At 39.1% G+C, this 27297-nt stretch overlaps 1 protein-coding gene across 4 annotated transcripts; it reads left to right on the top strand.

Annotated features, from left to right (window-relative positions):
- On the top strand, positions 1 to 26319 carry gnb1b (guanine nucleotide binding protein (G protein), beta polypeptide 1b). Of its 4 annotated transcripts, none has more exons than XM_084426048.1 (11): positions 1 to 605; positions 15742 to 15849; positions 18075 to 18113; positions 18235 to 18341; positions 18796 to 18859; positions 20437 to 20599; positions 21022 to 21088; positions 21668 to 21869; positions 22620 to 22836; positions 23206 to 23348; positions 23950 to 26319. In XM_084426048.1, exons 2-10 carry the CDS (start codon positions 15793 to 15795, stop codon positions 23310 to 23312), a joined length of 1023 nt encoding a protein of 340 aa, XP_084282174.1. In that variant the 5' UTR covers positions 1 to 605; positions 15742 to 15792; the 3' UTR covers positions 23313 to 23348; positions 23950 to 26319. The 4 variants fall into 4 exon arrangements, with proteins under 4 accessions (XP_084282174.1, XP_084282176.1, XP_084282175.1 ...); XM_084426050.1 differs by having other exon boundaries at positions 259 to 605; positions 23206 to 23320; positions 23950 to 24502; XM_084426049.1 differs by lacking the exon at positions 1 to 605 and adding an exon at positions 12845 to 13121.
- The last annotated feature ends 978 nt before the right edge of the window (positions 26320 to 27297 follow it).

Genomic DNA, 27297 nt, shown 5'->3' with positions numbered 1-27297 from the left:
AAATAAAAAGAGCACCAATTAAGCGTCCTGCTAGCGGTGACAGTTAAGTGGTTACAAGATTTGAATGGCTTGTATTTGTATAGTTACAAAAAGTAAATGAGAAAAAAAGACGGTTAGCCCCCAAAATGTACATTTGTGTGTACAAATGTTGCTAAATTAGCTAGGAAATGTTTGTGTCAATTCCATTCCTGCGTAAGAGCGCCGCTCGCTCGCTCGCTGCGGCGTGGGGTTTCCCAGGGCAGACTGCAGGGTTACCGCGCCCATCTCCGTCTGATGGCCGGATGAGAGGTGAACTCAACTGGAGAGAAGTGCTCCTTCAAGGAAGGCAACGGGAAGTGGCCACCGACGGACTTATTCTTTGACAAAAGTCTCTAATCGGACTTTTATGACTGCATTTTTTCATCGCAGTTGAGATCCCCCTCAAACAGGCTCATTTCCCGCCCGCTGGAGCGAGTTTTGTCGCTGTGGAAGTGGATTCGGTACTTCTCCCACTGCTAGTTAGCGAGCTAGCTCGTCTTGTTCGTTGATGCGTGGATTTGACAGCCACACCATCGTTTATTTCGGTCAATGCCATATAAACAAAGGCCATTTACGACTGAGAACAGGTACGGAACACTAACTGCTTATTTTAAGTGTGTGGAACAGGTTGTTTGGTTTAAAACGGATGAATTTGTTGGATAAAATGCTGGTCACCATAGAGAATGAAGGGGGGGGTGGGGTGAGGCGCAGGTAGCGGCTAGCCGACCGATTTACATACACAACAATGCTAGGCAAATGGGCAAAAACAGTAATTTTACTCGGTTATGTGTGCTTATATTTCAATATTTAGACTTTTTAGAGTGTTTAATCGCTCGCTCCTTCATTGTAGTGTGAATGAAGTCGGGTGACTTCACTTGAGGCCGTTTTGCGCGATTCAGCTTGCTAGCACTTAAAAACGGCGTTACCTCAGAAATTAAACCGATCGAGGATTGCGGGAATTCTGTCGTGTGGTCATCAGGGACGTTTTAACGGGAATATAAGTGGGTTTTGATATAGAGTGTTTAGGGGTTTGGTTGTGAGGCTGGTCTATAGGCTAACTGGCTAATTACTGGAGCTTCTGCTGGCAAAAAAATCTGCTTTTCAACCCAGCTAGGCCTTCCTCTATGTTACAGAATCGAGGATTTTTTTGTTCACCGTATGCTGGTTAACACATTGCCGTGTACTGAATGTGAATATTGATCGAATTGCAGTCGGTAAATAAGGATTAGTCATTTATTTGTTCACCCGATTATGTAGTAGTATCTGCACCAGCTGGCTAAATATTACAAGCTATTCTACTGTGCGGGTTTTCTATATGTATTTAACGTGCCAAGGGATTTATTAATGTGTCTAAATGGCTTAACCTGAAATCCAGTGTGCATTTAAGCGACTTGGCGTGAAAGTGTTAGTCTTTATTGCATTAAGTGTTTTAACTACTCTTTAAAACAACCTAATTGGATTCCATTAACTATCTCCAAGTCTCTCTTTAAAAGGCCTTTGCTGTTCAGGTAACCTCACATAGGTGCACTGACTCCCTTTACCGACATCTCAGTGATGCTCCACTACGATCCTCCCTAAACTGCTTTTGCTGATGATAAAGGCATGTTAAATGTGTTTTCTCCCGCGATCCGGCCAACATTTATCACAGTAATGCAGCAAAAAGCACTGCAGCTCTTCAGATACGCGGAATGAATGGAGCTTGATGGCCTTTATTATCGCTGCTGGAATATTTTAAGAACGGGCGAGCAGCTCAGTATTGAGGTCACTATTAAGGGATTGGTCGGGGAAATATAGGCTATGGGATAAATATGTTTCGACCCCTCCTTTTCCCCCTACCGATCGAGTTTGCCTTTCTCTTCGGCTGGCATTTAGATAAAGGAACGCCGTTCATGAATAAATAAATGGAATCAATGAATTCTTCAATGTGGGGCCCAAGAACAAGATGGCGTCCGTAGCCTCTCTCTCTCTCTCCGGCTTTCCTCTCCGCACTCATATCAGCATGCCGGTGATTTAACCCGCTCAAACGTCGAGGAAATGCAACGTTCTGCTATAAACACAGCAATTTGTTTTCTAAACGAGCCCTGGAAAATATTTAAATACAAAGTTGCTCAATTTTGTAATTGATATCTCTTTATGCGCCCAGTGCACTGAAGCTCCATATCCGTCATTTTACACTAAATGAATTGTGAAATAATCGCATATCGAATAGTATTTCGAGTACTCTGTGACGTAATCGTTGACACATTAAACGCATTTTTGATTTCAAATGCTCTGCACTTCTGTTGGTATTTTGTTAGTAGAGGTTTCTGTATTCTCCTGCTCACAATAGCATGTTGAGTTTAGGTAATGCTATTTTTAAAGGGTTTATACATTTAAAACGAAAGCAAAAAGGTGGTGCACTGCAAATAATGATTTTTATAATCGTCAAAGCCAGGTATTTTGTACTTTCATGTTGGTTCATTGAATGTTTCATATATTTTATTCATTGTTAATTTTTATATTAACATTGTATTTACTGACGCGTTGTTTGTAATCCACATGCATTTGCATGTTGGGAATGTCTTGTGTATTATCTGCATTGTTTGCTTGACAATTTTGCATTGAATACACACTAACATTGATTTATTTTTGCATTTGTGGGTAACTAAGAGCATCAGTTTGATTCCCATTGGACGCCTTAGAAGCGGATAAATGGATGGGTGTGATGGCAAAATTGATTTCTGTTCAGATAATGGAGTTTCTGAATATCTTTTTTTCACGTTGACACCCATTTGTTCAGGTTATTCAGGTGATATCGTGTTCATTTTCAATATGTAGAAGTCATTAAGATAAGTAATAAAAGTAGTGTAAATTGTTGAATTCAGAATGCAAGCTCTTCTGAAACAGTAACACAAATTCTTAGACTTCAATCCCAGCTCTGGACAGCTGTTTTTTCCATGAGTGATGCTGAGAGGGATTACAGATTTACTGTAGGTGGATTTTAGCTTTTAGGATTACAGGCTTGGATAGTGATAGTGCTGGTTACTGTCTTTTCTATGATCCAGCTTTAGCGATATGCATTTTATTTTTCTTCTGTTAATGCCTAATAAACTGCATCATCCTCAGCATTTGGAGTAATTTATGTCGACGGAATAAAGTTCTAATAAAGATTGAATAAAGATCGGGGCGGTGTGTGTTATCAAGTAAAACGCTTTTAGTGTGTTGTTCAGATCATTTACAAGGATTTGGTCAAATAAATGTTTTCTGAAAGGATCTAAGAAAGAGTTGCCCTAAAGTGACCTGAGAATACGTAGTCTGTGGCACCTTTAGGCCATTTCTTACAGCTCTCTTTTTGTCCTGCAGTCTGCTGACTCTGATCAAGTGTTTGTGGAGAGGGTGAGATTGAGCTCTTCTAGCACATATGTTGATGCCATGCTGCATTTAACCATTTGACTTTGCTTTGTGCTGTCTTATACTTTAGCCTTTGGCACAGAATATTGACTAATTATGAATAATGTTTCATTTTAGCAGACAGTAAAAGGAAAAGATTGAACCCTGCTCATGGTGTAGTTCAGTGTTATATGTTTGAATGTAATGATGACCAAAACATTATCAGATGATATTAATGTTAAATCTTTTCTTTTAAATGATCAGGCATGATTTAAGCTGATACTGTAAGCCTGTAATATCTGGGCTTATTTTTCCCATATCTTGGTTATTAATTGTCATAAACTGTTCATTCTGTTTTACTCTTTAAAGAATGATCAGCATTACTCTGATTAGGACAGCTGTTAATATCTGAGTTTATTTATTTATTTATTTGAAGTAAATGAACAATTATCAATCTTTTCTTTCTTTTTTTATATTTGCATTGGTCATATATAGGGATGCATGAAATTTCTGCCACCTTATCAGTATTCTCCGATATAGGCCTATGTTCATTTTTAATGTTATCATTATCGGCCCAATACGATTTTTTCCGATAAATAATGGATTATTTTCTTAAGCTGAGACACTTCAGTTGCGCACAGTTTGCTATGATGGGTTTGAATTGCGTGAAATATGATTGGAATTACTTTGAAAAGGAAAATGCAGCTATGTGCAACACAAGTCTGTCATAAAGGCTATTGAATTTATAATGAAAACACAGGGCTTCAATTACTTGGTAGCACTGGTGCTCCCTACTCCCAAATGTTAGGAGCACCCACTGAAAATTAAGGAGCACCACAACTACAATTTATATATATTAAAAGATTTATTTTATTTAAAAACACGACGCTTTGTAGAGAAATTAAAACGTAAGTGATGCACCGATCACGATTCAGATTTTTTAACAAGCAAATTGGCCAGTTTTTCTTTCTTTCTTTTAAGCAAATTTATTTGTTGGCCCAAAAAACCCAAACTGGCCAAAGAAACGTGGCCATTTGAAATTAGAATCAAGCATTAATCACGATCCAAACAAAGATGCTTCACACAAATAGCATGAGCAGTTGTTTTTGGTTTAAATTGCGTAATTTAGAGCAAATAAAGATGCATTTGGTTTTTAATTTAATTTTGGCTGATCTATACTCCGGACTTGCACAGTCGACTGGTGCATTTCTTGAAAAAAGGTCACGCCAAAACAATTATTTGCACTCGCACAAATGCTCCCAAATAATTTTTGAGGTCGCACAGATTAAATTTCACGAGCATATGTGACCAAAATGGTCGCAATTTCAAGCCTTGAAACACTATTGTAAAAGAATGTTGTGAATTCTTTGTACGCCCGTGTTTTAGCGTGTTGTTACGGATAAGCGCATCCACAACATCCATGAGTCATGATTATAAGTTCGCTTGTGCATTTTCTAGTAGGGCTGAACGATACATCGAATTTTCATCGTCATCGCGATATGAACTCGCGCGATGAACACATCGCAACAGACAGCCTGACACGATGAATAATGCCTGGTTCAGATTACAAGATTTTTGTGTCTGTTATGATAGTCACTGTGTCAGATAACACGATTTTGACTCCTAAAATCTTGTGTCGTGGACAAGAAACATGTCAGACTACACGTTGCTTTCGACCAGTCATCACGTGCCGTCACATGCACACATTCACTCGCAAACATTCACTCGCACGCACACACACACACACACACACTCACTGTTGCTCGCACTCTCGCGTAGGTTGTCGCCCACTATGACACACTTCATAGATACGAGATGAAACGATCGAATCTTGCGTCCCGACGCCCGTTGTAGTTTACGAATCCCCACGACAACCTACGTCAAACGGATCGTGTCAAAATCGCGCTAAAATCAGGTAATCTGAACCAGGCAGGTAATAAACGCTTGACCTATCACGCAAAGAACCTATTAAAGCACTAAGACATGGGAGCAGTATAGCTAACATTCACATTTGAATATTTATCGCAAGTCATATCGTCATCGCAGTATTAAACAATGCTATCGCACATCGCAGCTTTTCCTCATATCGTGCAGCCCTATTTTCTAGCCTTTTATTTTGTGCAATTGTAAGTTATGTTTATTTTGTGTAGCCTACATATATCTGATTTATCTCATATAGGATGCGTTTATAAAACGCACCGGTGATCATCTTCAGCTTCATCGCATGCAGCTCGAACAGCAATGTACGACGTTAATAACTATGACTGGGACTGTCATATTACACAACATAACATTATAATTAGAACACTATTGTAATAAAACATTGTGAATTATTTGGCTTTAGTTGCTGTGGATAAGGATAAGCACATTCATGACTAATTTCACTTGTGCATTTGTGCCAGATATAAGTTGTAATTATGTTTATTTTGTATAAATATCTGATTAATCTCATATAGGATGCAATGCATTTTGTTGAGTTAAAGGGTCATGAAACCCCTTAACACATTATTTGAGATGTGAACAGATATGTACAAGCTGCACGTCACTGAAAACACTCAAAGTACTCATAAATTAGTGAAAATTGGTTATTTTTGCGTTTTTCCGGGTTGAAATGCAAAGTCAAAGCAACATCGTGGAATCTGAGGTAGAAGGGTTGATTTGGAGTGTGTGATTGGCTGCCGGTTGTACGTCATCCGGTTCTGAGCGTTCATGAGAATGAACTCTTTTAACCCAATCACTGCGCTGTATTACGCATGAGATCAAAAGACAATTTCAGTGCTGTTTGTTCACCTCTGCCTGTTCAGCGTTGCGATCGGACACGTGTCGTAAGTGTACGTCTCAGCACAGTAGCACAGTGTTGTTTCATTTTCCCCACGATGATTTCAAGAGCTGTAGCGCGAATAAGACCGGTTTCTGCGCGGAACGCCAATATCCGTTTAAAAACGCTCTCAATGCGGATCATAGATCATACACAGACTGGTGCTGTCATATACAGAATGCTCAACATTAACCAGCACTGTGTATGCGTACATATTTAATTACGTCTTCAATTGAAATGTATGTGCAAATAAGGACACTGATACAAGCCGCACGTCTGATCATGAACGCGATGACTTGATGAATTATTCTGATCTGCAGAAGGGCAATTAAGGCTGTCGTTGTGAAGGAATTTCCCTTGCGGTAATTTTGAGTGGCTCAATAGCGCGATATTATTTATTTATTTATATTTATTTGTTGATATATAAATAAGTGTTACAGTGTGGTCAGCAGGCACAAAAACAAGGACATATTCAGTAACCAATGTAACCGAAGTGAAGTAAACAGAAGCAAATGTCACAATAAGGATCCACATAATGGAACATAATCCTGACAATAAGCTCGTTAGGCTATTTTATATGTATAACAGTAAGTTCCGATCCTCGAATCTGACTGGACAAGAGGCTTTCTGCTGATATTTCACCAGTATCATCTTCGTCTCTCCGCATTGACAGGCTGTCACTCGGCGCGCAGATTCATTGTTACGGTGGTCAGGGACTGTCTTTGAGTGCGTCATTAAACCGTTCATTCAACGAACATGTTCAAAAACGCTGATTCATTAAAAGATAGATGTAATGAAACAAGGTGTTAATTATTTACCTCCACTTTTTAAGGCTCAGCTGACCAGCAATGCGTCGCATGGGTAACACTGATGCTTCACTTAATAGAGACCAATGGCATTTATTCAATGCATTGACTAGCGCTGACGCAATTCAACGCGTGGAAGGTGCTGACCTTCTTTCCAAAGCGCTTGTGCTCCCGTGGCGTCTGCCGTTGCTATGCAACCATGAACTGTGCTCTCCACAATGACGAGGAAGTTTCAGTAATGGATTTCCACCACCGAAAAACGCGTGCTATAGCTCTGCTACGCGTTGCTTCTATTATGAGCGCGCTTGTCGTGCGCCTACATTTGAAATAACGAACTTGAACGCGCAAAAGACGCGATATGTGAACGGCCCCTTAAATGGACACTTCACCGATTAGCATTAAGCTTTGAATCAGTAGAAACCCGGTAGTATTTTCGAGTGACCGTGCTTCCCTCCCTCATGTTCCCCTGAGACGAGAGATTTCTGTATTGTGTGTCGTAATTTTGCGTCATCGGAGGCTTTTTTGTCCAGAGGCGAGAGACTACAGCCAGTAGGAGGAGCTCGTTCCGCATGTTTTCAGTCCGCCCATAGGGGGATCTCACGATAAAACGCCGTCTTTTCAGTTTCGAGTCGACTAGTAGCCTAGCTGTATCATTTCTTCCGATACTGCCCTCTGTAACCAGTAGGCGTGGCTTGGGAGTGGCCTTGTAGGGCAGCGAAGCAAGTGCATTCTGGGAGTTAACTTTCATTCACATGAGCCAAAAATACATTTTCTGGCTGTTCTCAGTCTAGAAGGCACCAACTTTAAAATAATTTCACATTTCTACTACATAAATGACCCAATTTAAATCAGAGTTTCCGCTAGAAAAAAATGGTGCCGGTCAAAGTGACCGGCAGAGGTTTCGTTTTCCGGACATTTTGATGATATGCCGGTCAAATATCGCCTCTTAATTAAGGGGGCGGGATTATTACACGATTTATTATTTATAATAATAATAATATTACCATCTTACGTGACAGTTCTCCATTACGGACGCGTCGCGACCGTTCAAAGCGGCACTAAAAGACTGCTTTCAAACTTTCACAGAGACCTCAAACAGAAAGCACAAAGCCTTTCTTTAAAACGAATTTCGTTTTGTATTAATTGTATCTTAATTTTAATCAGTGTTTCATTATCCAATTTTCTCGATTTAATAAATAAAAAGTAAATATAGCAGACAATAAATAATCACGACATGGAGGCGCCAGCGCCTGAACTGGAGCTAACGTTAAGCTATCATCCATGAACCGAAATTTAACGTATAAGGTAGCCTACTTGCCTCACACACCAAAAAAAAGAAAAGAAATATATCTATTATCTACAGAAATCTTTACTTTTAAACAGAACCATTCAAAACTAAATAAAACGATGTAATCCGTATGAAATGTGTATTTCTCTCCGGCGCGTTCACTACTGCGAAGATCGCGAGTCAGACTTCATCTTTGCAGCCGACACAGAAAACACTTGTTTATTAATAGACAATTAAAATGTCTCACTGCAATATTTTACATATTCATAATCATTACTTTTGCTGGTTCTTTGTGACAGCTTTTAGGTGCCGTTTACATGAACGCGTCACTGCATCAGCACCAAAAACAGAGAGAGAGAGAGAGAGAGAGAGAGAGAGAGAGCGTTATGAAAAATTGAGTGTGAGGGATTTGTTCACTTCACACAAAAAGATCTTGGAATGAGATGGCTAACTGTAGTAGCGTTTAGTCCACTGCCTATAATAGCCTAATTTAGAGATCACTTTTTTTTTTTTTTACCGACCGCCGACAACTTTGATTGGTTAACGTTGATACGGTCAACCATCGATCAAACAGTCATCGGTTAACATCCATACTAGAGAGTAAACTTGACGGCACTCGCAAGAAAATGGATAAGTAGCTACATAATAAAATTCACAAATATTACACCATTTAAAAAATACATAGGCTACTGAGTTACTAAAACATTCTTTGTCAAATAATAGGCTACACCTGTTTGTTCACAGTTTTAACGTTCATGTTTCCATTTGTTTAATTTCAAGATCTGAGGTGAATTATATCCATTGTTGCTTTTACAGCTACAAAGCTGGAGCACTAAATGATATTCAAAGTCTGATTTCACGCTTTTAACATTAAATAAAGCACATAAACAGTAGCCTACCAGAGATTATCATTGCCAGTTTGCCACACTTTGTGTTTGATGTTCCAGCGCGACGTCGCAGAAAAATAGAAACCGTTTCTAAATTAGAAATGTCGCGTGTCGCCATCGCGTCTGGTAAGGACAAACTCTGATTAACATGGAAAAGATACATTTTATCGCGTGTCGCGGTGTTGCGTCGCGTGTAGTTAGATAGGACACGGTGTTAGGCAATTTTAATCGGACAATTTGACCGGAGAGATTTAATTTTTGTCTGACATTTCTTTTTTTTTTCGGCCAATGTCCGGCAATTACCGGACAACGGAACCCCTGTTTAAATACACATTCATCTTTCCAGCGGTGAAATATCCCTTTAAACGTTAAAAGGATGATACGACAAATTTTTCGCAACCTTTTCACGAATATATATGACTTGACCTCAAAGACAGATGCACGCGCTCAGTCCATCTCTCTGATTTCACTGTCTGTTTAGGCTTGTTAAGTGCAAATCCACGAAGCCTCAGTACAAATCACCATGGTAAACACAGCCTTATCATTATTAACTTATTTAACTTTCAATACACATGCACGAAGTTCAAAACAAGAAGGGTAGGCTATAGCCTTATGAAAAAAGAAACCGTGTGAATATTGCAGTTGCTGCAGTTACTTTCATTCCTCCGCGGTTGGCTAGTCAGTAGTGCGGTATTACAATATTGCGGTTATCGCGACAGCCCTAAGAACAATGAACAAAAAAAAGTAACTATGACTTTATTCTTTCTGTGTTAAACTGACGTGTGTCATTTGTTTAGAGACTGTAGTGTAAATGTAATGAAAATATTATTAGGAGGAGGGTTCATGACACTTTAAGTAGCCCGCTAGCAAAGCTCTTCAGTTTCCCTGACGGTGTTCATTGCTGCTCACAACAATAATAACTATTATTGGGACTGTCATATACAACATTTTGCTGTTAAAAACGTGAGATGCAGGTCAGTGCAATGAAAAAAGCACAAGGTCGAAATACGTTTTTTAAAAGTTAAACCTATTTTAACTTGAGTGCCGTGTTTTTAGATCCCGGTTAATGGGATCTGTGCATTCGGTCTTAAAGTAACGGCAGCCTAAAAAAATAATTCTATGCATGTCATGAATTTTAATCAGACAACAAAATGCAAAGAGAAAATCACTTTTGGAGCTTTAACAAAGATTAATTACATTTAATTTATACAGTAAAGACTGTTATTTTAGTTTTGCCAAATACAATCACAGATTCCGACTGCCCAAATAAATGATACTATTCTTAACAACAATATATTTTAAGTATGAATAAAATCAGATGAGAAAGTATTATGAATTGACAACTCTTTATTTATTGGCAAGCAACATGTGCAACATATTCCATTCCCTCTCAGAGGTGATTAGGAACAGCTTAGAGCTTAACATTCCTCTGAAATTATGAAAATAAACATAAAAGTCTTTCAAAGTAATCAAATGTAGAACAGCTCTGCATAGTATTCACTATATAATTTAAATATAGATTTATCCTACTAAATCTACTAAAGATCAGTGAGTGATTTTCTGTCTTTTCGTGTTTGATTAACATTAATGACACTGATGCCAGCAGGAATATTAAAGGGAGACTTCACCGATTAGCATTAAGCTTTGTATCAGTAGAAACCCGGTAGTATTTTCGAATGACCGTGCTTCCCTCCTTCATCTCCCCCTGAGACGAGAGATTTCTGTATTGTGTGTCTGGAAAAAAAACTCTGACGCAAAAATCGTAATTTAGCTCATCGGAGGCTTTTTTGGCCAGAGGCGAGAGACTACAGCCAGTAGGAGGAGCTCGTTCCGCATGTCTTCGACCCGCCCATAGAGGGTGCGCTCTCACGATAAAACACTGTCTTTTTAGTTTCGAGTCGACTAGTAGCCTAGTTGTATCATTTCTCCCGATACTGCCCTCTGTAACCGGTGGGAGTGGCCTCGTAGGGCAGCGAAGCAAGTGCATTCTGGGAGTTGTTGTCTTTCATCCACATGAGCCAAAAATAAATTTTCTGGCTTTTCTCAGTAGAAGGCACCAACTTCTAAAATTATTTCACATTTCTACTACATAAATGATCCAATTTAAATACACATTAATCTTTCCAGCGGTGAAATATCCCTTTAAGTTGCTGTTACTTTAAGACTAACTGCACACATCCAATATACTGTTACACATGCAACTTTTTACCCCAACTGTTTGTTCACATAAGACATAACCGATGGCGTTTAAAAGGTTAGTTCGCCCAAAAATGATCCCATAAGTTACCTTATGCGTCGGGTCAGAGGTCACTCTTCCGCCTGAACTAGACTTGTCTACAACTGTTACCGGAAGCCAGTGATTATAATCTGTAAAGTTATAAATATGGATATTTTCTTACAAAAAAAGTTTCAAAAGGCCTTTATTAACAAAATCAAAATCTCAGGCGCTACTCGCTCCCATTATAAAGCTTGGAAGAGCAAGGATATTTTTTTTATGTAACTCTGATTGTGTTTGGCTAGAAGAAAGTCACATATCTAGGATGGCTTGAGGGTGAGTAAATTATGGGGTAATTTTCATTTTGGGGTGAACTAACCCTTTAAGCGAATACTTAACAAGCCGGGCATTTTTGGTGTTTTTAACCGTTTAGACGTGAACCCGGAGCTCAATGTTCACTTTGCTTGTTTGTGTTCCACACTGTCTCGGAGCGTGTGCACAGAAACCTGCTTGGGGAACAGTATCTCTTTCGCGGCTTAGTGCAGGTTTAATAATCTTTTTATTATAGAGCACGTCCTGCAGTTTAGCAACAGTAGACTGCATTTTACGACAATCACTGATCCAGCTGATTTGGACATTTAAGTTTGGGCTTTTAGGGAAGAACTAAAGCGCACCGAAGGAAAGAAATGGACTAAAATCGCACAGCCGCAGGGTTGCTGTTGTTACAGTGTCTCCGCTCTCCGCAAAGATGTTGCAGATTAATTGTCCTTTTCAGACACCTAGTAGAACTGCCAGACCGGTTAGTGAAGCAATTTTAGCTGCATAGAAAAATGGTCACGCAAATTTTGCGTCATCTGATCAGCTCTTCTTATTGGCCTTTATAAAGACCACCGATCAAACTATTTAATGCTATTATTGGCCAATAACGATCGGCGCCCAATCAATCGGAGCACTGTTAATCCAGTATCTCTACCTTAATGCTGTTAGACTTCACAGGAAAACATAAAGCACTGTTTATTTCATTTGTATCTTTGTTCTATTGTATTTTTCTATGCTTACAATTAGATTTTCTATGCAAATGCACTCCCCTACAAGATCATACCATTCATTCTAGAATGATTAATACTTTCCAAATAGAATTAATCAAGGAAACTGGTGTAATTGTTTTCATAGCGCAATCTTTATTGCAGAAACACAAAATATCGCAAATGTCAGTTTTTTCCAATATCGTACAGCCCTACTTTGTTGGGTTGTTGGCAATAGCCTAATTATGTTGATATTGGGATGCCCATAATAGTGCCCCCCCCCCCCCCACACACACACACACACACACACACACACAATTCAAGCAGTAGAAACTTTATATGCTGCTTTATTTTTCCACAGAATTATATATAAAATACATTTTGTCGACTGTAATATAGAAATAAAAATCACTGTCTATATCCATCAAACTATGCATATTGGTGCTTCTCTGGTAGTATCCATGTTGGGTTGTGCTGTTAGAAGAGAACTGAAGGTGAGGTGAGGGACTTACCTTTTGTAACCATGTCATTTTGATCAGCAAGATTAGAGGACTTAGGCGAATTGTCTTGATGCAGGCCCATTTAAGAGGTCAGCCAATCAGGAGGAAGCAAGTGTATAGGAAAGGATAAGACGTTAACCAAGAGAAACATTTTCTGGCTGTCAAACACAAGGAGCCTTGTGCAAGCCACATAAGGTAAGAAATTCAGAGTATAACCTGAAACTTTATAAGAAAAGTTTAAAGGTCTCTACCACACTGGTAGGGCTAAGGAATTTCTCAGCACATAGCAGGAAGTAAAATTGCTTGTTGTCTTCAACATACTTCAATATTTTGGTTCTTTAAGCTTGGACTGTATCCTTAGACTTGTGGAATTTAAACTGTTTCCTTGTCTGTTTTCTTTTTAAGCTATGTTTGCTATGCATGTAACTTTCTAAACCTTTTTTTTTTTTTTTTTTTAATCATTTGTTCACCCAGGAAAACGCCTACATGAGGTGCTTAGTTCTTTCGTTGGGTGACAAACTCAAGAAATGTTATCATCCGCCTTGTTCATTCACACAGCTAACTCACATTTCAAACATGGAACCATTGATTTCACAATTAGGACATGGCATAATGCACCAGAGGGCAATGGCAATTACAGGAAATGGATCCAACCAAATTTATAGTGCTAGATTGCCTGACCACAGACATCTGGGAGTAACAAGCGTATGTGTGGCTTCTCTATTATGTAGTGCTAATGTCACTCAAACGTATTTATAATTGCTTGATGGTACTCAGCTGACCAATTCAGCTTGAATAGCGGGTGTTTGCTATTATTTCTTCATCCTTTCTCCTCTTAGCCCTTCCTTGGTCTTGATGTTCATCTGGACTGTCTATACTCAAGCTTGAACCTGCATTCATCTTGCTCAATCAGGACAACTAAGACCAGGCTAATGGGAAAGATGACAGCTTCTTAAGAATCAAGATATTGTGCAGCTGCAAATTGTTCTATATTTGAAGTCATTTTTCAAGTAGGTCATATAATGTTGGCCTAGAATAGTCAATTTAACATTTTGTAGAACATGGAAACAAATCTTTTAAATTGGCTGAACAATGGACTGTTTGAGTTGTTCATTTGTCTGCTAAAGACCTGAAAGTCAATGCATTTAAATGCATTTATGCATTTAAAAAGTGAAAGTGTTGTAGTGCTTGTTGGCCAAAACAAGAATCCTGTCAATTTCATGCACCATGAATAGACCATATACCCAACTTGGCCTTGGTTGCTCATCCAAATATTCCTCAATATATTTGAGGAGTAACAGTCTATTGCGGTGTGCATGACCGTGAACGTGCCACACTTATACTCGTATTAACTTACAACGTTTGTTGTCCGTCATCGCATCTTTTACAGCAAGTGGATCCTTTCCATGCTCTTCACGTGACATACCTCTAAAATTAATCCCATCATTAGCTGCATTTCTCCAGCGTTAGATGCGTACACGCCAATGGCCCATTAAAACAGCTGCCTTCATCAGCCGTTTGTCTGAGCGCATGAAGGATTTGGGTCAGCAGGATAGATGCTGCTCTTCCGATCAGTGTCCCCGGTGTGTCTTAACTGGATTTGCCTGAAGGAGCTGAATCAAGCGTGTCCCAGGATTATGTCAATGACACTGTGGAGAGAGAGGTGTGAAAACACGGCTGTGGGCTGGGAACGCTAATAGGATGAGAGCTGGCCTAGGACTCGCTGTTGTCCGTTGAGTGCGTTTACTCTAAATCAAGATTAAAACGGACAGGCTATAAGGGTTTCAGAGTGCGTCGGGTTATTATTATTAATAATAATAATAATAATAATAATAATAATAATAATATTATTATTAAGGAATGGAATCAGCGTTTCAGCCTGGAAACCACCACTTTGTATAGACAAACAATAGTTGCTGGCTTTATTGTTCAGTGAGGACATTGCAGCATATTTACCTTTAATGCTAGCTGTTACAGTTAATTGCTATTAGTCTATCAGATGGAATTAAAATGACCCTATTTACTTTCCCTGGTGTCCATAATGTTTATTCTCCATAATCATACATTTAAATGTTATAAATTGCTCCGCCTTTGAAACGACTTTCCTTTTCAGCTGTTGTCATCAAGCCCTCCTTTTTTTTTTTTTTTTTTTTTTTTAGCCCTCCCTTCAACCACATGACCCCATTCTTGGATGTAGCACCCAGTTTTCATCATCCAATCAATTCCCAATGGATAAAATCCTGTCCTACATTCTCATTGAATATCCTGTTTTACTCATAATTTGTCACATTATTGATGTAAAATGCGGTTTCATGCTAGAGTTTAGGAAAAGGTTTTTTTTTTTTTGCTGTTTATGCGACATAATAAAAGAACAGAATCACAGCTCATTTCTTTCCGTTGTTCACTTTGTACTTCTGCATTTTTCATTAAGGAGCAACAACTCATTTCACCACAAGAGGAAATGGTTCTTTGGGTGCTTTCAGTAGCTAATGTGGTGGGATGGAGTCTTGATTTACCCTTGTGTATTGATAAACAATCTTCTAGCCAATCCATTAACCAATGTTACATGACATGGTAAATGCAGTGATTATTCCTCTTATAGATGAACCTAGTGATATCAGTCGAATGATATGGGTGTTTCAAGATCGCATGCTAATGCCCAGAGACGGTTACATAGTGGGAAGCAACATGTTTGAAAAACAGAAATATGCACAATTAAGTTCAGACTTTTAATTGATTGTCTCAAAATGTCTATTGAAGGGATAACATTGCCTAAATGTTGTTTTTTTTCCCCTTCTTTTTTTGTCTGCTGCAGATCAGAACGTGTCCCGGCAGTAGGAGTGAGGCAGAGCTTTAGAAGAGGAAAATGAGTGAACTGGACCAGTTACGCCAGGAGGCTGAGCAGCTGAAGAACCAGATTAGAGTGAGAACCTTTCTCTCTTGTGTATAAATGTGTTCATTAATCCCTAAACCATACCTATATAATGCAGTATACTGTAAAGTTAAATGAATGGTTATTAAACATGATATAATCTAAATGTTCAATCATCTTGAAACGGTCAAATATCTACTAATAGATTGGCCCGGTCAATATCAATCCTCTTACTGACATCTGCTGATTATTTTTGCCTGAATGATTTTAACAGAACATTTTTGTTGTTTAAATTGAGCATCGACTAGAATGCAGGTTGAAAGGGGTCAGTAATTTTGGACCACCGAGACACTAAATAAAAGTAAAGCACATATTCATAATCAGAGAATTTGACAGATTGATCGCACTTAAAATATCATCTATATTAAAACTAGACATATTTAAATTCTAATCATTTAATCTGGTGTTTTTTTCCCCACCAGATTACCTGGTAGTCTCTTGTTACGCAGTAAAGTTTGCATAACCAAAATACATTTAAATACAGATGGTGGTTGTTTACATAGTTTACACAATGCAGGAATAGCATTTACTGTAACTGTACTGTTCTCATTCTCGTTCCAGAAAGAATTTATACCCGATACTTCCTCCATCAAGGCGCTTTACATATTATCTAAGCCAGAGATGTTTACTGAACCTCGAATATTGTGCGCTTCAGTTTTAGACTGAAATTGACAAATGGGTCTCTCAAATCTATAACCTTTTAGCCGTAATCGATCAATCAATGATTAAATAAACCTTAACGGGTCAATAATGCAAACAATTAGGATACTCAGTTTGTTCAATGGGTGGATTATATGAGCAAAGCTTATATATGTTATTTTATATCACTGTTACAACTCTCATGTTGACTGTATGGTTATTATATACAAAACATGAACCCTAATTTTTTTGTTTATTACATCCCACGGGTCCTTGAAATCCTTTAAAGTTTGTGAATCTAAAAAAAAATATTCAAGGCCCTGGAAAGTTTTGTAAATAAACATGCATAGAGACAGGTCCTTGTAAGTGATTGAATTTATTTTGTGCGAGAAGTTTTCTGGAAAAAATTCCATATTATTCCCTCAGGTCCACTAATGTGTTATTTCGCAAAAACACTTCGTGGCTTATGTATACTAGCTTGCTTGATTTACGCTAGTTACGCGCATTTATACGTTGCCATGACAAACGGGAAAAAAAGCTTTTTTTTTGTTGTTGCATAGTTGTGTTTGACACATGAAAACTGTAACAATGTATCTTACAAGGTAACACAATGTAACCTTGCTGTCACTTGAAGTCTGTCCCCACAATAAGGCTCAGTCCCAATTCACCCCTTGCCCCTACCCCTCCGTTTTGCGCGTTCCCGTGAAGGGGTTGGGTTTCTCTTTTGGTTGGAGGGGTAGGGGGAAGGGTCAGATAGCCCTTGAAACGAAGATTTTTCGGGCCCACACTTCAAACGAAGGGGTATGAGAAATGTACCTGCATACACCGGCTACAGAGGCAACATGACTGCCGATAATCATTTTCTTTGTCACATTAAATCTTGTGTTCATATTTACAGTCATGTTATTCAAATAAACGGTTGCAAAAAAAACCGCTAAAGTTCGTTAACAATGTGACGTGTGTAAAAAGAAAAAGTTTGAAGCGAAGTGGACGAGCGAATGAGGCGAATTCGCGTCCACCGCGTCGCGCTAAACGCCTCATTCGCGCCGCAAGACCTCCAGACGCGCGTAAACACGTCTTAACATTGAAATCACTCGCGCCATACGCTCTATTCGCGTTTGGTGTGAACGCAGCATTAGGCGTCGAAGATATCGTCATCTCCGTTGTTTTCTGCGAACTTCAGAAGAAAAATGCAAAAAAAATTGCTGTAACTCACGCAAGACTACAGCTGAAGACGGCATCTTGGAAGTTTGTGATAAACATTGGCGCATCTCCTGTGACGTAGGCGCTAGCAACGACGTATAATGACATGTAACGGTGTAGTAGTGGTGTCCCATTTCTTAGGGGAATATTTTCACCCCTACGCCTTGCCACTCTGTTTCAAGGGGTAAGGGGTAGGCGAAGGGGTATAAAATAGAATTGGGATTGGGCCTTAGTCATTGAATTTGAGGGTATTGGACCTGGAAAGTCCTTGAAAGGTCCTTGAATTTGAAGTTAACCAAGGTGTGGGAACCCTGCATGAAATAATGCCTCATTCCACAGCATCTAAACTGTTTTTCTTATTTTCTTTTTTGTAGGATGCAAGGAAAGCTTGTGCAGATGCCACACTATCACAGGTAAGAGCTTCCACATGTAAAGAAACTGTTTTATTCTAATTAAGTGACCCTAATTTAAATAAATGGATTAATCCCCATTTGTACGTGGATATTCTTTTCTAAAGTGCACATATATTTTCAGATCACAGCCAACATCGACCCTGTTGGCCGAATCCAGATGCGCACAAGAAGAACACTGCGGGGGCATTTGGCTAAAATCTATGCCATGCACTGGGGCACCGATTCCAGGTACAGCATATTTCAGAACAACTACGTCACGTTATTTGCATGACAGCCTGACCTTTTTCACAAGCTATTTGAAAACATCCTTATACATCAGAGTGAGATACACGGAGGGGTTTCCCTTTCGCAGTGAGGGTGGATGGGTTCACGGCTCGTGTGGTGGCCACTGCATGCTATCCCTACTGCATTGAATCATGTTCTTTTATTGTGTTTGTGTAGGTGGTGACTGATGGTTGTTAGTAGGTGTTATGACTAAGCATGTTGTTACTATTATAGATACAGCCAAGAAAAATCCATAATGGCACAATTTTTGTGCTGGGAATAGTTTGAGATTGTTCTGGGAGACAATTCTCCAGATTGTAGTTGTGCAAGCCGTGTTTTTTACTTACACGTTCTCTATAGGGTTTAAAGTTCTCAGGATGTAAACCCCACTCACCGACATCTTGTGTTTTCTGTGCAGGCTGCTTGTCAGTGCCTCCCAGGATGGAAAGCTCATTATTTGGGACAGTTATACTACAAATAAGGTATGCTATTTAGAACATTGGGATCCCTAGACGAGGGCTTAATGAAGTCTCATTTGTGTGAAAACGTCATATTCAACCAAAATTTTCATTTTTCACTTGTTTTGCCTGTAGCTCATAATACACACACACACACACAAATAGAAAACACTAAAATAATTGATTATTGACTTTATATCAGTGCATTCCCATTGATGTTCCCTTATTAATTACCACAAACTAAGCATCACTATTACTATAAGTATTTAAAGGATAGTTCACCCAAAAACTTTAATTGTCGTCATTTACTCACCCTCATTTTGTTCTAAACTCCTGAGACTTTCGCTCATCTTCAAAACACAAATGAAGATTTTTAATGAAATCTGAGAGATTTCTGTCCCTCCGTTGACCATTACACAACTACCACTTTGACGTTTCAAAAAAATTCATGAAGAGATCGTAAAACTAATCCATATGAATTGAGTGGTTTAGTCAATATTTTCAGAAGAGACTCGATCATTTTATATGATAAACAGATTGAATTTAGGTTTTTATTCACATATAAACATTGATCAACTCACATCAGTTGTGGTAAACAGAAGCTCAAGCATGTTCGCTTGACGTGCGAACGCATTATTACGCATCACGTTTGAGCTTCAGCAAGAACCAATGAGGTTTGTTCTCACGCATCTAGCAAGTACGGTTGACCACCTCAGATTTCATTAAAAATCTCTTCATTCGTGTGTAAATTGACACAACATTCATTTTTGGGTGAACTAGGGATGGTTCGGAGTAAAATCAACCTAGGGTCCTTTGCACCATGACCTCGAGGCAAACCCCCCCCCCCCCATCCTACCTTTTTTTTTCCCTTGGTACCAGTTTGCAACAATTATTAGTTAACACTAAGTTGTCAACACTTAAAAAAAAAAAAAAGTTGGATATACTGGCTTTCTGTCAGGACTTTTACGTGCTTTTCCCACATCACTGAAGTGACCTCGACGTCCGGGTTAGCGATAGCATTAGCCATCAGGCAAGTGTTACTTAAATAAACTCCCGATGTACTTACCAACTTTCAAATGCCTTGTTTTATGAGTACAGAACCTATTTGTACTACTGTAGAAGTTTGGTACCATTCTGGGTATTATTAGTGGGGTAATTTACGAGATACAACCTTGGATCCGTTAGCGCCTGCACTAAACCATTCGGCTGATGTCTCTAAATAAGCTCTAACTTTAATAATGTTCAACCAAAGGAAAAAAGGCTTCTGGGAGGGTGTTTGGCTCGAGGTCATGGTGCAAAGGACCCTAGGTTGATTTTACTCCGAACCATCCCTTTCACTTTGTGCCTTGTTGTGCAGATGTTACAGGATGGAAGCCTAAGATGCTCAAACACATTAGCAAATGAGTTTCACAGCTTTCGCACAGACAAGCATTTTAGTTTTGTAAAAATCTAGTCCTTGTAAATAGTGCACATCTTGCTCTAACAGGAACTAATCTAGACACTGATGATCAGCTAGTTGAAATGGTTTATGCTTCAGATGTTTACTACTTCCTGTCCTCTTTCATATGTCACTTCCTGAGCATTCATGTGTTGTTTTTCAGGTCCACGCCATTCCTCTGCGCTCCTCCTGGGTGATGACCTGTGCCTACGCTCCTTCAGGGAATTACGTTGCTTGTGGAGGCTTAGACAACATCTGCTCCATCTACAGCCTCAAGACTCGCGAGGGGAACGTGCGCGTCAGCCGCGAGCTGGCCGGACACACAGGTAGAGGACGTCCTCCCGAAACACTTCACACACTCCATTCTTGGCTCTTGTGAACGTACACAAGGTTTGATGTTTGGCAAAGCTGTAATTATGTAGTGAATCTGCATTGGTGTTTTTTGCGCCCTTTTAAATAGATCTCATCTGATCGACCTTAATAAAAGAGCATCCGAGATTACATAATGCACTCATATTCGGTTCTGTCCAGGTCATATTTCACCTCTAAATCAAAAGAAAAATGTTTTATTCATATTCTCAGTGTAATAAAGCAATGTAAATTATCCTCCAGACAATGACATTCTGTTCATTCACACATTTTCTTTGGTTTTTAAGTCAAATATTATTTATTTCTCAAAGTTTTGGAGATAAATATTTGTTTGTCATTGTTTGTTAGAGATGTGCATTAAACTTCCTCCAATCCACAGGATACCTCTCTTGCTGCCGCTTCCTTGATGACAACCAGATTGTTACAAGTTCTGGCGACACCACCTGGTGAGTGTGAGGAACTGTCCCAGCAGCCCATATTGGGGATTTTGCTATTAAGTTTAACAGGGCTATTTTAACTTTTTTAAACTATTAAGTCAGGAGTCAGATTACTATACATTTTAATCAAAATATTTGAAACTAATCATTTACATTACCTACGCTTTGTATTTATCATAATGTGCATGTTCGTTTACTGCATGATTTTTCTCCTATTTAAAAAAAATAAAAATGGTTTCTTTAAAACCATCAGGAAGTAGGAAATAACAACATAATGGAGAGAAAAGTAAACAAGTACTTTTTATTTTTAACCCAAGTTATAGTGTATCATTGAGCTCATTTTATTGTGCTCAAGAAGAATTTTATATATATTTATATAATATATATAATGAAATAAAACTAACATTTGTGCCCATTTAGGTTATAGGTTAAATCTGGCTATTTTTGTCAATTTCTTATTTGATATATTATTTCTTTTTATCAGGCATTTCAATTCTGAACAATTTAGCAGTTAGTTTTGATTTCTCAATTAGTCCGAATCTTGATTTTTGAAGCGTCTAAATGGGAATGTTGTAATCTGTCCTGCAGTGCTCTCTGGGACATAGAGACCGGTCAGCAGACGACCACGTTTGCGGGTCACACCGGTGACGTGATGAGCCTGTCTCTGGCTCCAGACACCAGGCTGTTCGTGTCAGGGGCCTGTGATGCCTCTGCTAAACTCTGGGACGTCCGTGAGGGCATGTGCAGACAGACCTTCACTGGCCACGAGTCGGACATCAACGCCATCTGTGTGAGTGCTCCTAGCAGTAGATGTACTCTTAGGCCCCATCCACACTACTGCGTTTTAGTTTAGAAACGGAGAATTAAAACGAATAGAAACGGAGAATTAAAACGTGCTGCGTATTAGAATTGATCTCCGTCCACATTAAAACGACTGAAAACGCGGATCACGTGACCATTCACCAACACTGGGCATGCGCGTGCCGGTGTAAACCTAGAGACTTTCAAACATAGACTGTAAAAAAATGCTTTCAAACATCAAAATGTCATTTATTAATATGTATTTGTGTCAAAATGACATCATAAACATCTTTTCCTAATCTATTTTGCCTGGAAATGCTTCAAACACGCTTGCGTGTCGCATAAAAAATAGGCGACGGTTCTGTTTCTAGCATGTTAGCGTTTACTGTAAGAAACTGTTCCAGCGGGTGGAGTTTACTGGTACTGAATATTACCTGTGTAAACTCCATGACCGATGACACCCAATCATAGAGCCGAGTGTGAGCCTCTGCGTCATCGTTTCTAAAGTCCTCCGTTTTGACCCGTCAAACGCCCTCCGGAGATTGAAAACGCAAAACGGGGTCAGCAGCGTTTCTAAACTTTCTTCGGTTTTGCCGTTTTAGTCTGGACGGGAGGTGCAAACGTAGCAAAAGGTCTCCGTTTCTAAACGAAAACGCAGTAGTGTGGATATGGGGCCTTAGGAATTGGTGATGTAGTGCATGTGATTGTATGCTGATGTGAGCTCACATTGCCCCTGCAGTTCTTCCCCAATGGCAACGCATTTGCCACCGGTTCTGACGACGCCACCTGCCGCCTGTTTGACCTGCGTGCCGACCAGGAGCTCATGGTCTACTCTCACGACAACATCATCTGTGGCATAACCTCCGTGGCCTTCTCAAAGAGCGGCCGCCTGTTGCTCGCCGGCTACGACGACTTCAACTGCAACGTGTGGGACACCCTCAAGGCCGACCGCGCTGGTGAGATTTGCGCACACAATACGTATGCTAGTAATAGTTGCTATCAGTGGCATGTGGTCTAGTGACTGCCCTGAAAGCAAACAAACCACAGTTCACTCACACAATGGTGGTGTTTTGCATATGGTACAGTGCTTGCTTGTTTACACGCCACATTGGTTTGTCTCTTTTGCATACGCCAACATGCACGGCACAAGCGGGCTGTTGATAAACGGTCCACGTTTTAAAGCCTTATAATGTTAATATGTAACATCATCAAACGAGTTGAAACGTACTCTGGTGTTTTAGCGAATGCATACAAGCGAGACTCGACGTGGAAACGCTGTCTGGCACCCTCTCCGTTATGGTTTACTGACGTTTGGACTTTTTCAGGTGTGCTGGCCGGCCACGACAACCGAGTAAGCTGTCTGGGTGTAACCGATGACGGTATGGCAGTGGCTACAGGGTCCTGGGACAGCTTCCTCAAGATCTGGAACTGAACGTGAAGGTGCTTTCAATACAACATGTCCAATACAGTAAGAACCCGCCTCTTCCAGCACAACCTAACGACAAACAAGAGATACTTTGTGTGTTTTACACGGCATGTAAATGTATGCTCGTTCCACGTTGCCATTTTTGGCAACACGTTAGTGAAGATCAGAGGAGCGATATGTAATACACCCACATTTTGTAAAATTTTTGCAATTTTAATTTGACATAAACCAATTTGTCAGTTGCTCAAGACAAATAAGTTTGTCAAGAGTTTAGTTTCTCCATTTCATTTCAGATTATATAACTCTAAAAACTTTAGTTATCTAGAGATTTCTTTCGAAATAGATTAGTTTAGATTCTCAGTTCTCAGTTTAATTTTCTTTTTAACTGTTAAATTTGCATATTTATATTGTAAGATTATCTGAGGCTGTCATGATATGAATATCTGCTTCATCGTTGTCTCTCTCTCTCTCTCTCTCTCTCTCTCTCTCTCTCTCTCTCTCTCTCTCTCTCTCTCTCTCTCTCTCTCTCTCTCTCTCTCTCTCTCTCTCTCTCTCTCTCTCTCTCTCTCTCTCTCTCTCTCTCTCTCTCTCTCTCTCTCTCTCTCTCTCTCTCTCTCTCTCTCTCTCTCTCTTCTTTCCGCAGATATCATTTGAACTCCAAAGTTGACTGGAAGACCATTCCAACTTTAGAATGTTAAATTTCACAGCATCGTCAACAACAAAAACACCTTATAAAACTGACTGACACCACCATGAAAAGAAATAAAACTTCTAAGGGAAAACAATGCCTTTCCTACACCAAGAAGAGCACAATTTGTTTTATCACCCAGCTTAAAAAAAGAAAAAAAGAAAAAAAAAAAATAATGAAGAAGATTTCCTGTGGTATCAAATGAATAACTTGCATTCCCTCTCGGACCATTCTGTGTCACCCTGTAAGAGAAAACACAAAACACTATCATCCCACGCTTATGTATCATGTGTCTAGAAAGCAAATGTTGGAGTGTAATTGTACAAATTATTTAACTCTTATTTTTTTTTTCTCTTTATTTTTTTTTGGTTCCTTTTATCTGATAGTTCATCTTCTAGATCTTTTTCCCGCCTGTTTTTTCTTGTTTAGATATGTTTCTGATTAGTAAAATCTTTTAATCCTGTTGTTATAAAACCATGTGAAAACGACATGTAAAATGCTGAAACTAGACCAGGATGGAAGAGCAGCTTTTTTTTTTTTTTTTTTTTTTGAAGATGCCAATCATGTGTTTTGTTATTTTCATGTGCACTAGGTTGCTCTAGAGGTTGTGTAGTTTTTCATGAACGTGACTCGAGCGAGAGGAAAGCTTAATAATCATATTCTTGGGCGGCCCCAGACAAGCGTTCTCCTCTAATCTGTTTTCCGATCGCTGTGGCGAATAAGAGCAAGCCCTAGCTTTCCAGAACTGTAATCATGATCTGTGCATTAGTTATCTTTCAGTGTGAATCCTGGTCCTTTTTGTCATTAAAAGAAAAAAGAAAATGCCATAAAAAATGCCATATCTCTTTTAAATACTTTGCCATTTCTGAGAGTCCGAGGTACTCGCTTCATTTATCTACGAATGGCCGTTGTAAATATTGGGTATCCGACTTGCACGCGAATGCAGCATTATATCTTAGCTAATGTTTCTTTCCAGTCTCGTCACAGCTTTGTTTGCACAATAAGAAACTTGACTAACGTTTTAAGCGTTAACTAACCAAGCACATGCCGTTAATCACATTGAATGCTAATTTTAATGTAGAAAAATGCACAAAAAAAGTACAAAAAAACTGAAAAAACACAAAAAATACAATCCTCTCTTTCATTGGATTAAAAACCGTTCAAACTAACCCCTTAGCTTATCTTCTGGTCTTACGTTTATACCTTCTTCTTTTCTTTTCTCTCCCTCGGTTACTTTGAGCTTTTGGCTTTATAATTCCGATTTTTGGGATTGTTTTGGTCGGTGGGAGGTCGGGCGGGGGAACGTTTTAATATTTTCAGTGGTGTCGGGATCAGTGTTCGGGAAAAAAAAAACGAAACCTTTGTCTTTTTTTTCTCTTTTCTTTTAGCCCAGTTCCAGAGAGAGAGATAACAGATAGCCCTGTCTGTGCTTGGAAATACAGTTACTACTATGTGAATGAAATGTTGTACAAATCAGTGTCTGAAAATAATGATAATTCTGAAATTTTTAAGTTAAGCGTTTTATTTCATCTGCCATGAATTAACGTATAGTCGCATGCTGTAGAATTTGCTTAAAGGGGGGGGGCGCTGACGTCTTTAGGCCCACTTGCCTCCGCTGGGACGGCGAAACCGATACGAAGCCGAGATTTTGACCATTGAAACGTTGTTTCCAAATGTTTTAGACATGCTGTGCATACATCCTTTACTTTCACTGGCAAAGCTATGCACCTGATGTGAGAAATCGCGAGGGAGAAACGACGACATGTATTTCCTGCAGACGACCTGTAAATCATGGCCATGCTTCCTGAAGTTATCCCAGAATTAAACGACAGTCACGAAATGTCCCGTTTGAGAGACGCTCAAAACCTTCAGTGAGTTTTTTCAGATATTTCGACATCGAAAAGTTCGATAGAAACTCTTTTGGCTTTTCTTTAAACGTTTTGAAATGGCATCTGACATGGCAGAGTCTTCTGTTCTTTTTCCACTGTAAACAGATGCACTTTCTTTAATAGTTGTGACTTTTTCTTTTTTTTTTTTTTTGTATTTTTTTTTTTTTCTTTTTTTTTTTTCCTTTCTCTGCGATAATGTACAATAATTGTGATGTATTTGTGTGTGCTGCCACCAGTAAAGATTAATTGCAGTTCAATTAAAATGGATTCCCCTTATTTTCTCTCTTCATTAATAACTGTAGATCTCAGCACTCCCTATCTCACCTTTTGTATTTAATTTCAGTCTGTCGGTGTACCACAGAAAGCTGGATGCAACATAGATACTATATTAAAATGTACTGTTATTTAAGATGTAATAAAACAAGTTTGAGATGTCTCTGATGTGCTGATGTTTTGCTAGAGTAACCGTAATTCAAGAGCTTTTCGACTGGGTTAGCAGTTCCTCGTTCTTCAGACATCCTGGTGTAAATGACACCGCTCGTCGTCTGATGTATGTTTCCGGGTGGATGCTTGTACTAGAAATTAGTTTAGGTACGTGTTTTAACAACTTTTGATTTCTCACAGGAAATCCTATCGTCTTAAAAAGTTCTGAAATGGTTTAGTTGTTAAATAAGTTTATTTTATTCAGTGCAATTTCTATAAAATTACTTGTATCCATTTTTTTTTTAAATCTTTTTCCGGCGCCTTGAACATTTATTGGTCAAACAATAAATTTGTTTGGCTTTTGGTCAAGAACAGAAAAGAAAGTGTGTACTATTTAGCCAGATAGTATTATTAAGTGAACATAAACCATTACCATGGCTGTATAAACAAAAGTTGTTCCAATGTAAACATCAGTGTTGCGTCCAAACCAGAGGATCTTTTTGTACTTATTTGAAATACTTTGAGTCTCCTTTTTTGGTAGCCTATACTTAACCCAGAAGTCTCCACAATGTCCAATAACTCTGCAAGTGGCCATTGGAGTTCTTAGGAATAACGTTTCCGAATGAAACAGCTGTTGTGGAGGCTGATCATCTCAGCAGGAGAGATTGATTTTCTTATATACTGCACTATTATAAACCCTTACTCGAGTCTCGATGTTGATATTGCACTTGAGACCGCATAACATTCAGCCTTGGCTTTTCTCATAAGTTCAACCAAAAAAAATGAAAAAGCAGTCAACATTACTCTGTTCTTTCAACTGTGGAACACAGAAAGAGATAGTTTGAAGAACATTTGGGGACTTGATTATCTCCTTTTATGTTCCTCGGTAGGAAGTCAGACAGGTTTGGAATGACATGAGAGCGAGTAAACGATGACAAAAATGCTGATTTTTAAGGGAACTTTCCTTTTAAGGGACCTGGTATTGCTCTGA

The sequence above is a fragment of the Rutilus rutilus genome, assembly GCF_951802725.1.
Source record: "Rutilus rutilus genome assembly, chromosome: 12".
NCBI lineage: Eukaryota > Metazoa > Chordata > Actinopteri > Cypriniformes > Leuciscidae > Rutilus > Rutilus rutilus.
This window is presented reverse-complemented; position numbering and strand designations above follow the sequence as displayed.

Bases quoted from the DNA above. Each gene is read 5' to 3' on its own strand.
- gnb1b (XM_084426048.1), top strand. From the start codon at position 15,793: ATGAGTGAACTGGACCAGTTACGCCAGGAGGCTGAGCAGCTGAAGAAC. The intron at 18,860-20,436 runs GTATGCTATTTA...GTTGTTTTTCAG, and splicing joins ACAGTTATACTACAAATAAG to GTCCACGCCATTCCTCTGCG. The intron at 22,837-23,205 runs GTGAGATTTGCG...GGACTTTTTCAG, and splicing joins CCTCAAGGCCGACCGCGCTG to GTGTGCTGGCCGGCCACGAC.